This window comes from Lemur catta, chromosome 3 (assembly GCF_020740605.2).
Source record: "Lemur catta isolate mLemCat1 chromosome 3, mLemCat1.pri, whole genome shotgun sequence".
Lineage (NCBI taxonomy): Eukaryota > Metazoa > Chordata > Mammalia > Primates > Lemuridae > Lemur > Lemur catta.
The window spans coordinates 22,082,096-22,095,412 of NC_059130.1; the positions used below are offsets into that span (position 1 = coordinate 22,082,096).

Sequence of the window (13,317 nt, forward strand, 5' to 3'; positions counted from 1 at the left end):
GAAAACACCACTTGAACTCACCACTAAATTGGAACTAACTGATAAGCACACATATGCATAGAGGGAAGTAAATCTCAAAATATGAAGCAGGGGGAGGGGGAGGAGGGGATGGGCGAAAACCTACCTAATGGGTACAATGAACACTATCTGGGTGACAGGCACACTTTTAACCCTGACTCAAGCATTACAAAAGCAATCCATGTAACCAAAAACATTTTACCCTCAAAATATTTTGAAATAAAAAAAGAAAAGAAAATATAAATGATTAAAAAATGGGCAAAAGATATGAATGAACAGTTCACAGAAGAAATAAGCAGTTAAAACATAAGAAAAAAATGCTTAAACTCACCAGTAGTATTCAAGGAAATACAAATTCATACAATAACAAGATGGCATATTTCATCCATTGTAATGGCAAAAATAAAATGTCTAACAACACCAAATATTGCTGAGTACTTAGACCAATAGGAACTGCCCTGTTGGTGGGAATGCAAACCGGAATACCATTTTGAAGATCAATCTGGCAACAACCAGTAAGGTTGCTGATGTGTTTATGATATATCCTCATGATTCCACTCTTAGGTATATATAACTAGAGAAAGTCTTTCACAGGTACACAAAAGGCATATACAAGTTTTCCCATTGTAATGTTTGCACTACCAAAACGTTGGGAAAAACCTAAATATTCTTTGCCAGGCAAATAGATAAATTATGAAAGAGCCAGGCAATGGAATACTATACAATAGTCAAAATAAATAAATCCCAACCATGTAATATTGCACACACACACACACACACAAAAGATGCAGGAAGATATATGCAGCATGATTCCATTTACATAAAGTTTTAAAAGTTGTAAAACAAATAATATAGATTGTTAGGGCCACATAATACACAACAAAAATATAAACACAAATATGGGGATGATGAATATCAAATCAATATAGTGATTACCTCTGGGGAGGTCAAGAGGGGAATAAGATTAGAGAGAGCTAAACAGAAAGTTTCTATTATATGCGTAATGCTTTATTTCTTAAAAAGCAAAAGCTACATGAAGCAAGTATGCTAAAAAGTTAGCATTTCAAAAGGCATTCATCTTCACACTTTTCTAAATGTTTGAAATATTTCTTTAAAAGTCCCCCGAAACCTTTCTACAACAAACTATTCCAAAAACATTTTACTGTTGAGGATAAAGAGAGGCATTGTCATTAATTCGATCTCCATCTTCCAATCCTAGTCTAACTGTAAACAAATCCTTCACAATATCAGAGAGCTTAGGGTGGGGGCCGTGTGTGTATAGTGGTTCAGGGTGATACAAAGTTAACATTTTCCAGGCATCATGCATCATCTTATTTAAATCCCTATAATAGACATTAAAAAGGGAGTTCACAGAGTTTGAGTAACTTGCCCATTGTGTGACAACCAAGAAGAGGTGATAGTGAGATTCAAGCCAAGTGTGTCTGGCTCTAAAGCCTGTACTTTCCCCACTGTTGCTCTGATAGTAAGAAAAGAACTCTCTCAAAGTTATAATTAAGCTATGACCCCGTTCCTATGTCTAGAATGGAGGTAACACAAATACTGCAACTTATTCATCAAGTCACACAGGGGTACAGACCTAGGCAAGGAAGTGGTACTAGTGGAAACTTTGTAGAGAACGAAACACATGAAGAGTTTGATTACATAAAAATTGCTCTAACTTCTCTTTATTATTTACCCCATGGGCCACTGAGAACCTTATCTCCCCCTAGGAACTTTGGAGGTGATACCAATTTTACAAATAGTTTCCTCAACTCCATTAATCTATACAGATGTTTGTTCCCTTTCTACTATGAGCTGAAAGTGCACCTGCTGTTGATAGCTAACAACTTGAGAGTTCAACAAACATAAATACATACTCAATTATGCTTTGAAAATGCCAGCATAAATGAAAACACCACAGACTCTGTCCAATTTTAGGCCTTTGTTTTACACCTCTAAGATAAGGGACAATGGGTTAGGTATCACTTTTGTTTGTGTACAGTTAGCCAAGATTCATGCAGTCAGTTCCTTTGGCTTTCATTCAGAAACTGATTCCTCCAAAGTCCCCTTGCCTTTATTACTACTACTATTATTATTATTGATTTTAGTTTCCTAGGAAACAAAACATAACTCTAATGAGAGAATGAGGCCACATTCCAAAGCTACAGATTCCATTCTCCTCCCGTGACTTTTCCCTGTACTGTTCTGGACCCCTTCTAACATGAAGTCTGCTGGTCCAAACCATCCTTTCCTCCTAGCCTTGGCAGAAAGCCAGTGCCTAAAGCTAAGTCCTCCACGGTTTTTATCTCCCATCTGCAGAGGGATCAGACTGCAGGGAAAGTAGCAATGGAAGATGTGGAGACCTGTACCTTAGAGACATCTGTGGGACTCAGATTGGATCTGCACCCCGGCCTGCTGGCCTACTAGAAATAAAAGACCATTGACTTTGGCATTGGGATGGAAACCTCTGCCAAACGCACACATAGGTGTTCTCTCTCTCTCTCTCTCTCTCTCCCTCTCTCTTTCACACACACATACATACACACACACACACACACACACACACACATACCCCCCTTTCAGAGGAGAGGGTCTGTAAAATTCCCCACATATGGCAAACATATTTTAGTGGAAGTACATGACGAGAGGCCAGTGGGAGACAAAGAAAAAGAAAATAATGAGAAAAATCTTCAATAAGTCTAAATTGTTCCAGTCAGACTGCTGAGAAAGAATGCAAAGTATTGGAGATAAAAATTAATGGTAAAAATCAGCATTATAACAGAGCTAATTTTTTTCCCTATTTCAAATCATTACTAGAACTTTATCTGATGTATAACAATAGCACATGGGAAAATAGTCTTTACAATTTAGCTCTAAGTACTCTGCTTAACACAATGGATATACCTAAAAAAAAAAGCACATTATATAACACAAAAAATATTTTTCTGTAACTCACAATTTCAAAAATTCTTAATTTTACTTATAAATAATTATGTTGGGGAGATATGGGTGTAATTAATTTTAACTGGCATTGGCTCCCAAAACTTTGAGGAAAATTGTTTTCTAAATTCCTATCCTCTCTATTACATATGTAGTGATCAAGTAAATGCTTACATGTACTACGAGACTCCCAATATAAAGGAACTGACAAAAAACTTTTTGAAAATGTAGACAAATGATCTCTAAGTATTTTATAAATTAAGAATTGGGCCGGGCACGGTGGCTCATGCCTGTAATCCTAACACTTTGGGAGGCTGAGGTGGGAGGACAGCTTGAGGCCAGGAGTTCAAGACCAGCCTGAGCAAGAATGAGACCCCCGTCTCTACTAAAAATAGAAAGAAATTATCTGGCCAACTAAAAAATATATATAGAAAAAATTAGCCGGGCATGGTGGCGCATGCCTGTAGTCCCAGCTACTGGGGAGGCTGAGGCAATAGGATCGCTTAAGCCCAAGAGTTTGAGGTTGCTGTGAGCTAGGCTGACACCACGGCCCTCACTCTAGCCAGGGCAACACAGCGAGACTCTGTCTCAAAAAAAAAAAAAAAAAAAAGAATTGGTTATCAAATTTTCTCAAAATGAAACCACAAAAAAGCATTTCAGCTTCTGCTTTAAAGACTGAAAGTTAATCAGGTCATCTGAAAACAAAATCAACATGATAAAAAGTCCACATAACTTACAATGGAAGAAACACTAGCCTTATGTTCTCTGGGACCTCACTCTTGAAGGGCTTCCAAGCTATTAATAAACTGAGTTTAGATTGTTACCTGAGGGCAGGAGAGAGGTGCTGATGTATTTTTAGTGGAAAGATGACTGTGGGTGCCATGTAGGGAATGCGCGGCCAGCCTGTGAGACTAGAGCAGGAGTGAAAGGGTAATTTAATTGTTTAGGCAAGAAATACTGAGGGCCTTGAGGTCAGCTCCTGCTCCCCTTTGCAGCTCTGCTGGCAGCTCCTGAGGCAAAGACAAGGGAGCTGGGGAAGAGTCAGCAGGCAGAGGGCAGAATAAGTTTCCACCCCATGAGTACATCTTCCAAAAGTGGTGCTTTAGTGGGTGAAAAAATAGAGTCCTGGTTTTGCCACTTACAAGCCACATGACCTCAGGGAGCTAATTAAGAAGTTATACATGTTGAGCATTTACTAAGTACAGGGCACCTCTTGAAGATGGTTTTAAGTACATTTTCTCATTTACTTAATTTCTTCATACCTTAATTTATTCATTAATGAAAGAAAGATAACAGTAATATCTAATTCCTGTGGCTGTTTTGATGATTCAAAGAGAAGTCGTATACATGAAATGACTTGGTAAACCTTACTTATTTAAAAATAATAGTTTTCTAATAAACATGACTTTTAACTTTTTTTAATAGATCTAAAAATGCTATGATTATTTTCTTTTCAGCCTCCATCTATTGGAGGTTGATCACCTTATGCCTATTAGAGTGGCTATTATCAAAAGGATGAAAGATAACAAGTGTTGTGGCTGGGCACAGTGGCTCACGCCTGTAATCCTAGCACTTTTGGAGGCCGAGGCAGGAGGACTGCTTGAGGCCAGGAGTTCAAGACCAGCCTGAGCAAGAGTGAGACCTCATCTCCACAAAAAATAGAAAAACTAGCCAGGCGCGGTGGTATGCACCTGTAATTCCAGCTACTCAGGAGGCTGAGGCAGGAGGATCGCTTGAGCTCAGGAGTTTGAGGCTGCAGTGAGTTATCGTGACACCACTGTACTCTAGCTGGGGAAACAGAATAAGACACTGTCTCAAAACAAATAAAAAAACAAACAAACAAAAAATCCAAATGTTGTCAAGAATGTGGAGAAAAGGGAACCCTTGCACACTGTTAGTGGGAATATAAATTGGTACAGCCGTTATGGAAAATAGTATGGAGTTTCCTCGAAAAATTAAAAATAGAACTACCATATGATCCAGCAATCCCACTACAGGGCATATATCCAAAGGTAATGAAATCAGGATGTTGAAGAGATATCTGCACTCCCATGTTCATTGTAGCATTAGTCACAATAGCCAAGATATGGAATCAACCTAATTGCCTATTAAAATCAATGTAAGTATCCATCAACAGATGAATGGATAAAGACAATGGAATAGTATTTAGCCTTGAAAAAGGAAATCTTGCCATTGGCAACAACATGGATGAAACTGGAGGATATTACATTAAGTGAAATAAGCTAGGCACAGAAAGACAAATACTGTATGACCTCACTTATATGTGGAATACAAAAAAGCGAAACTAATAGAAGCCTAGTAGAAAGGTGGTTATCAGGAGCAAGGTGGTGGAGGAAATGGGAAGATATTGGTCAAAGGATACAAAATTTCAGTTAGACAGGAGAAATAAGCTCAAGACACCATTGTACTCTGTGGACAGTTGGCAAGCACAATTTCTATTCAAATTAATGAAAATGTTGATGAGCAGCTTTGTGGGACAGTAGTTTGTAGTCACTAAACATCAGCTAACACAGATCACAACAGAGAAAACAACCAAAAAATTAAGGTTTATTTTTAAGTTCAAAGAATTAACTTCATAGCAAATAAAAGAAAATCTGATCAATAATCAAAGATATAAAAAAAGGTAGAAGCATAAAAATCAAAATTTAAAATTTTTTTCTGAGTACGGAAGGACTAACCTTACAGGAAATAAATTAAAATTTGATGAACAAATCAAAAGGCACATACAAAAAAAGAGACTTTAGATCCATAATCAAATGTAATGTGTGGACTTTGGTAGATCTTCACTCAAACAAGCCAAATATAGAAGACATTTTTGGGAGAATCAGGGTAGTCTTGGTATTAGATGATAATATGGAATTGCCACTTTGTTAAGTGTGCTGACAGTATTGTGGTTATATAAGGAAATTTCCCAAATCTATAGATAGGCACACTAAAATAGTAAGGGAGTAAAATGTCATGACATGTGGGATCTATTATACTTCAAATATTTCAATAAAGAAAATCACATCAATGCGACAAATCACCAAATGTTAATAATTGATTGATGAGGGTACTATTCTATTGTTAATAAATATTTAAAAATTTTTCTTTACTTAAAAAAAAGGAAAGAAAGCCTAATAAAATATCCAGTCCATCCACAAAGTTGTAATAAGTTTAGTTGCTTGAGTCAAAGAAAAAGGAAACGGCCAAGACCAAAGTTTTGTTTTGTTTTGTTTTGTTTTTGTGAGATAAGAGTCTCATTTTGTCACCCTCGGTAGAGTGCAGTGGCGTCCTCATAGCTCACTGCAACCTCAAACTCCTGGGCTCAAGCGAACCTCTTCCCTCAGTCTCCCAAGTAACTGGGACTACAAGGCATGTGCCACCACACCTGGCTAATTTTTCTATTTTTAGTAGATATGGGGTCTCGATCTTGCTCAGGCTGGTCTTGAACTGAGCTCAAGCAATTCTCCCACCTCAGCCTCCCACAGTGCTGGGATTACAAGTGTGAGCCACCGTACCCGGCTCAAGTTTGTCTTAAGGCTCGAAAGACTGAGGAAGTCTTTCATACTGCCTATGTGAGACAAATTATGAAAAGTAGGTGAGATGAGTACTTTTCTCAAATTTTACTGGCAAACTACTGAAATTCCCCACAAGGGAGCTGACGTCAGAGATGATAGGTGGAGATGGTGAGACAGCTTTAGAACTGCATTAAGGTACTGAGGAGAGAGTGAACACTGGTCACCTTTACTCTCTGGGCTGGACCCATGCCATCTTGGAGCCAATGAGCTCATTAGGTTCCATTCAAAGAGAAGATGAATTTTATTATCGCTCTTTATGAAGGAGTCCTTATAAAATCTCTCATACTGTGGGTTACTCTGTCCATTACTATTTTGAACAGCTAAGTACATGTGGAAGATGATATCTCAATAATTATAAATTTTAGATGCTTATAGAAGCCACTGCCAAAAATCCTTTTCAAAGGAGAAAAAATCTGTAATATGGTAATCATTCCTGAGGAAACAAGCTCAACATGTAAGTATAGGATGTGGTTGCAAAAAAAAAAAAAAAACCTCTAATTTTAAAGATCACTTAAAAAAGCAATCTAGGCCAGGCGCGGTGGCTCACGCCTGTAATCCTAGCACTCTGGGAGGCCGAGGTGGGCAGATCGTTTGAGCTCAGGAGTTTGAGACCAGCCTGAACAAGAACGAGACCTCTGTCTCTACTAAAAATAGAAAGAAATTAGCTGGACAACTAAAAATATGTAGAAAAAATTATCCAGGCATGGTGGCGCATGCCTGTAGTCCCAGCTACTCGGGAGGCTGAGGCAGTAGGATTGCTTGAGCCCAGGACTTTGAGGTTGCGGTGAGCCAGGCTGACGCCATGGCACTCTAGCCTGGGCAACAGAGTAAGACTCTGTCTCAAAAAAAAAAAAGCAATCTAGCCCCTCACAATTGGTTAAGTTGGTGGAGATTAGACGTATTCACCTACAAGAAGTATGGAAATAGGTACTTGTGGCTGGGAATACAATTTTTAGAAACACTATCAAACAAGGATCAAAAGAGAGCTTAGCTAGAGTGAAGATGATGCGCTTTGCAAAATGATTAGGTAAGTCAAAAAGTGGCTCTAATGATGACCACCTCTCTCCAATGTCAATGGATGTGAAGAGTTTGAATAAACATTATTTCATGCAATGTGAGAGGCACATTCCTTTCAAAGAGAAGGTGAGAGTGCTTCTGGGTAGGATGACCAAGAGGGTGAGAGATCTGAGGACAACCAGTTTGAAGAAGGTAAGACCTATCAGGTAAGGATCTCTAGGATAAAGACCTCTGTTAGGTAAGGATGGTACATAATAAATGTCTGCAAGTATTTCAAGAGCAATTGTGTGGAAGACAGAGTTGATTTATTGTGTTTTTTAGAGAACAAAAGTTAAATGAATGGATGGAAATTATAGGGAAGCAGATGTTTGTTCAACAAAACAAGTATTTTATAAAAATTAGATCTCCCCAACATTGAATTTGAAAAGTCATGTGTAAGTAAAGCCTTCCTTACAAATTATAAGGAATTTGAGGTAAATTGCCTTTTTGATCCCTTTAATGATTAGATTCCATTATTTTATGAAATTGTCTTCAAGCTAGCAACAAGCTTAAGATGATGACTGCATTTATTTTTTTAAGGTACAGTTGGCCCTCTGTATCTGTGGGTTCTATATCTAACTGCAGATTGAAAATATTCAAGGGAAAGAAAATAATACAATTAAAAATAATACAAATAAAAAAGAAATACAGTATAACAATTATTTATATAGCATTTACATTGTATTAGCTATTATAAGTAATCTAGAGGTGCTTTAAAGTATATGAGAAGATGTGCATAGGATATATGCAAATATTACGCCATTTTATAGAAGGAACTTAAGCATCTGTGGATTTTGGTATCCTGGAACCAATATCCTGTGGATACCAAGGGACCACTGTACTCTTTTCATTTATTACATATTTTTTAAATGGTTGTTTTGTGTGAATCCATTGAGTTCCATGGGTAAGAAAACATACATAAAAATAATGATAGAAGTTTATGATCAAAAAAAGTCATATGTGCATACATGTTAATGTGTACTATAACATGTATAACATATTATTATTACTTGGCTAGGCTTTGTCATGAGGTTAAAGCAGATATGTATTGAGGGCATGATCCAGTTAAAATTTTCATCTTTTTCTAGGGTGTATCTTAATTGCCTTGTCTCTGGGCCAGGCTATCTGCCTGTCCAAGAATAAACTGATTCATCCATAGTAAAGATATGAGTCAAGTATTTTGGCTTTGCTCTGAAGCCCTTCTTGGCTTGGACACAAAACACTGGGATTTTTGTCTTCCAATTTCTCAGTTTGTTCTATCAAATCTTCTCAAAAGCTATCAGTTACAGAAAGAACAACGGGAATTGTCCAACAGGCCTTCCAAATGCAATACCCAATAAGCAACATTGGAATTATGTAAAACCACCGGTCACTAAATTCTATCCTCAATCACAAGGAGATTAGTCAACAGCATGAAGTCATCAGTTTGAATGTAAACCAGCACAGAAAAACAATTTCAGAATTAGAAGTACTAATGAGGTAAAACTTTTTGGTATATGAAGAATTATAAACTTACCAAGTACAGTGGAGGAAAAGTTGAAAAATACTATTGCAGTATAATGATACTTAGTGATATGAATACAGGTAAAACATTAAACTGAAATAATCACATTTGATGAATTCGCCCTCAATTTTTAAAGATCACAAACAGGAGCTGTCATGAACCATTCAAACATTTTTCCTCAAATAATCTGAAAATAAACGTTTTCTCAGTTCTAATCTGAGAAGCTGACCTGAGATTGTTGGAAAAGGATGCTCTTCTCTGGGTTTATGCCGCAGGCGAGAAGAGCAGCAGTCATGTCCAGGATGCTCTGCCGAAGGATGGTGGGGTCTTGGGGCACAGTGAGGGAGTGGAGGTCAACGATACTGTACAGCACAGAGCGATACTCATCCTGCAACCTCACCCAGCTCTCAATGGCTCCCAGGTAATTGCCCAGGTGGGGGATCCCTGTAGGCTGAATGCCAGAAAAGACTCGCTTCATGCTGTCTTCCTGGAACAAAGGAAAACAAATATATTTGCTTTTGAGGCAGAGTCCACAAATCCTGTGCCCATGTTACCATAGCTATGATAGCTAATCCTATTTTTGTAAACTGCAACCTGACAGACATCATCATCATGCATTTATTTTATGCCTACTCTGTGCAAATCATTATGCTAGATGCCATTAGGGACAGGAAATGATATTAAAAATGTTTTTTGCATTCAAAAGCTTATCAAATGAGACACATAAAAAGGTCTGCATCCCAAAGAGAATATAATCTAATTGGAGTTAGAGGATAAGTTTATGAAAAGTAAAGGTACAATGTGGCAACATGATCACGACCAGTTTGTAAAGATAAATAGTGGGGTACAGGCAGGAGTTCCCAAGAGGAAAAGATGACTGTGGTTCTGGTGGTGAATGAGAAAGGCTTCAGACATAGAGTCAAATTTCACTGAAGAATAAAGGGGCCTCAAGGGTTTGTCACGTGATTTCATTTATTTTACAGTTAAGGAAATGAAAGCCTTAGCATTAGAGCTCTAGGCTACTGCTATTTACTTTAAAAAAAATAATTGCTCATATTATAATTTAGTGTGCAGGACCTTGGGCTAGAAATTAGGAAATATATAGTCTATTTCTAATATTACTTTGTGATAAAGTTATTTAACTTTTCTGTACCTTGGTTTCTTTTTACTTTTGATAAAATCATATTTGGGTTTTCACTTTTTAAAAAGGAGATTTTAAATCTGTGTAATTATTTAAATTATAAAAGCATTTTTGTCATGGTCATCTTCTCCCTTGGGTTTGTACTTCTAATATTGAAATTATAATACAATAATGAGAAGAAAAAATGCAATACAGGGTTAAAGAATGCTATTTTTCCCCTGAATTATTTTATATTGTATTCTGAAAAACCAAAATTGAGTGTCAGTAAATGTGCTGTAACTAAGAGATTCTGCAAAAATAAAATGCTTCATTATCTTTTTTAGCCATCACTACAACAAAATATTAACAATAACAGCCGTAATTTACTGGATGTAATTTTTGACTACAGATTGTGGTATCATAGAAGAAACCTTTCAATATGCTGAGGTCATGAAAATATGTGTACACATATATACACACATATATAAAGTAGGCACTCGTGTGTGTGTGTGTGTGTGTGTGTGTGTGTGTGTGCGCTTTAAAGTTTTACCTTTCACATTTAGGTCTGTATCCATTTGGAGTTTTTTGCATATGATGTGAGGTCACCATCTAATTTATTTATTTTTCCCTATATGGATATCTGAGTTTTCCAGCACCATTTATTGAAGACTGTCTCTTCTCACTGCTTTGAAATGCCATCTCTGTCATAAATCAAGGATCCCTGTATGAAGAATCTGGTCTTTCAATTCTGACCCACTAGTCTATTTGTCTATATCTGTGCCAGTATTGCATTGCTTTTTAAATTAGTCTTGGGACCTAGTGGAGCCAGTTTTTCCCCCTCCTTTTTCTTCAAGGGTATCTTACCTATCCTTCACCCTTTACACTTCTGAATACATCTTAGAATCATCTTGTCAAGTCCCAAGAGAAAAAACTCTGTTGGGGGGTTGACTAGGATTACATTGAGTCTATAGATTGTTTTGGGGAAAACTGACATCTTCATAATATGGGGTCCTCCAATCTGGGAAATCATAAAGCATACTAAGTCTTTATCTTTATTCCTAACACCTAGCTCCCAAGAGCTAATCTACTTTAGATATGTGAGTGCCAAGGCTACTTAAATTTTGCCCTTTGCTTTTTCCAAGAATTCTAAATCTTACAAATGCAGTCTGTTTCCTTCTCTTCTCCTAAAATGACAGCCCTAAAATAGAATGCTACATCATAGTTCTATGGTCCAGAATTACATCTGATCCAAGCACTCAGGAGGAAACCTGAAAGATTTGCGGCCCTGAGGACATAAAAAATACCTTTTAGGTAATTGAGAATATAATCTTAACACTCAAAATCATAACATACATATACACACACATATATAAAATAGGTCCTCAAATGAATTCCCAAATCCTGATTTAGAAATAATATTTTAAAAATGGTTTCTAGTTGAGAATTGAGAGAGAGAGAAGGGAGCACAGAATGAGCACATATCAGTGAGGCTTCCCCCAGTACCTAGGGACCCTAACCAGCCCTGGGCTCCTGATATGGGAATAAGCAAAGAAGTTTTCAGTGCAGTAAAAAAATGATTAATGGGCTTTAGGGACTGATTGATGAAGAGAGAAAGCAAAGCAGAAAAACAAATTCTGAACTTAATAAATAAAAAGGAAAAAAATACTATCCAGAAATACTTGACCTAGGAAGAAGAGGGACTGTTTATGGTAATGTAAAGGGTTATGAAGACCAGGAATATTAAGCTGAAAAAAAGAATATGAATATTTCCACATAAATTCCTCCATGGTCAAACTCAGAAATTATTCCCCAGGAGAATGGAAAAAACAAATTCTTGAGAAAACGAGAAGAGAAAAGCAGTAGAGGAGAGACTGTGGGAAAAAGTATTGCGACCGGTGGGAATGGGTTAGACATGATCTAATACATCTTTTCCATTCTCTAGTTTCTGAGATTCTATACATCAGTGCAGAGGGAATGATGTTATCAAGAAATAAGAGCAACAAGAAATGTTTTGTTCAATTTTCAAGGAGCTATTAAAAAAATACAGTCTCTAAATGGGAACTGGATTCCTGGTCTTAAAAATATACAGAGAGCGTCCTGCTCTTCTATGTTGAGTTTATGTTCCCGTCTGTTCCCCTTGCAAGAGTCAGCAGGTGGCCTGACGGCATGGCAGGGGAGACACGTCTGGTATCATGAAGTCACGGAGTTGGAATGTGAAGTTTAGGTGGTGGGAGGATGGGGGTTCTGTGTTCAAAAGCACTAGAGTTGGAAAAGAATGCAAATGAAAGGAGAATGGGCTTCCCACGGATTTGGACAGGAGACAAACCACAAAGAAAACAGCTTCAGGGCTAGCCCACAGGCATTCATTCATGGGGAAGGCTGGAGCATCAACCTACAATTCCATCGCAGAGTACACAGGATAAAAAAAACGAGCATTTTACAAAATAGGTCTTCATTTTTATTTCATGTATATTTCCTTAACAAATGCCACTTCCAACCAATGCATTTATTGGCTAATTTTATAACAGAACCAACACTACCGATGGGAGGCTTCAGCCCTGGGATTTGAAATATAGCAGAAGAGAGAGTGTTTGAATCAACGGTAGAAAATACTTATTAATTTGACAGATATAGCTGAAACTATTCCTGTTTAAAATTTTGTCCTTTGCTTTTCCCAAGAATTCTAAATCCTACAAATACAGTCTATTTCCTTCTCTACTCCTAGGATGACAGCCCTAAAATAGAATGCTACATCACAGTTCTACGGTCCAGAATTGCATTTGATCCAGGCACTCAGGAGGAAAGCTGAACATACCCAAAATTTATAGGTTTCTTAATTTTAATTACTGCACTCAAAAGCAACTGAAAAATCCCAGCATATTAATTTTGGCCAAAGACAATTTTTGTAATTAACTAAAGAGAGCTGTGTTCTTTAATCCCAAGTGAATAAAATACATCAAAAGAAAGCTGCCTACTAGCTTTGAAACACTTTCAACTTCAGTATGGTGGTGGGAAACGAAGACTTCAGCTAAAGATTTCAAGACTTTTCTTACAAAGTCCTGCTTGTATCCAGCTGTAACATCAATTGTTCATTCATC

The 13,317-nt window shown here is 37.3% G+C and overlaps 1 protein-coding gene across 4 annotated transcripts in view; it reads right to left on the reverse strand.

Moving 5' to 3' along the window:
• Window positions 1-13,317, reverse strand: part of WARS2 (tryptophanyl tRNA synthetase 2, mitochondrial) — a 93,631-nt gene that overhangs the window by 40,088 nt on the left and 40,226 nt on the right. For 3 of the 4 annotated variants that reach the window (XM_045546932.1, XM_045546929.1, XM_045546930.1), the window contains exon 2: window positions 9,329-9,586. The exons of the other annotated variant lie outside the window; for it this stretch is intronic. In XM_045546932.1, the coding sequence (XP_045402888.1) occupies window positions 9,329-9,586 (258 nt within the window). The remainder of the gene's footprint in view (window positions 1-9,328; window positions 9,587-13,317) is intronic. 4 annotated transcript variants of the gene reach the window in all.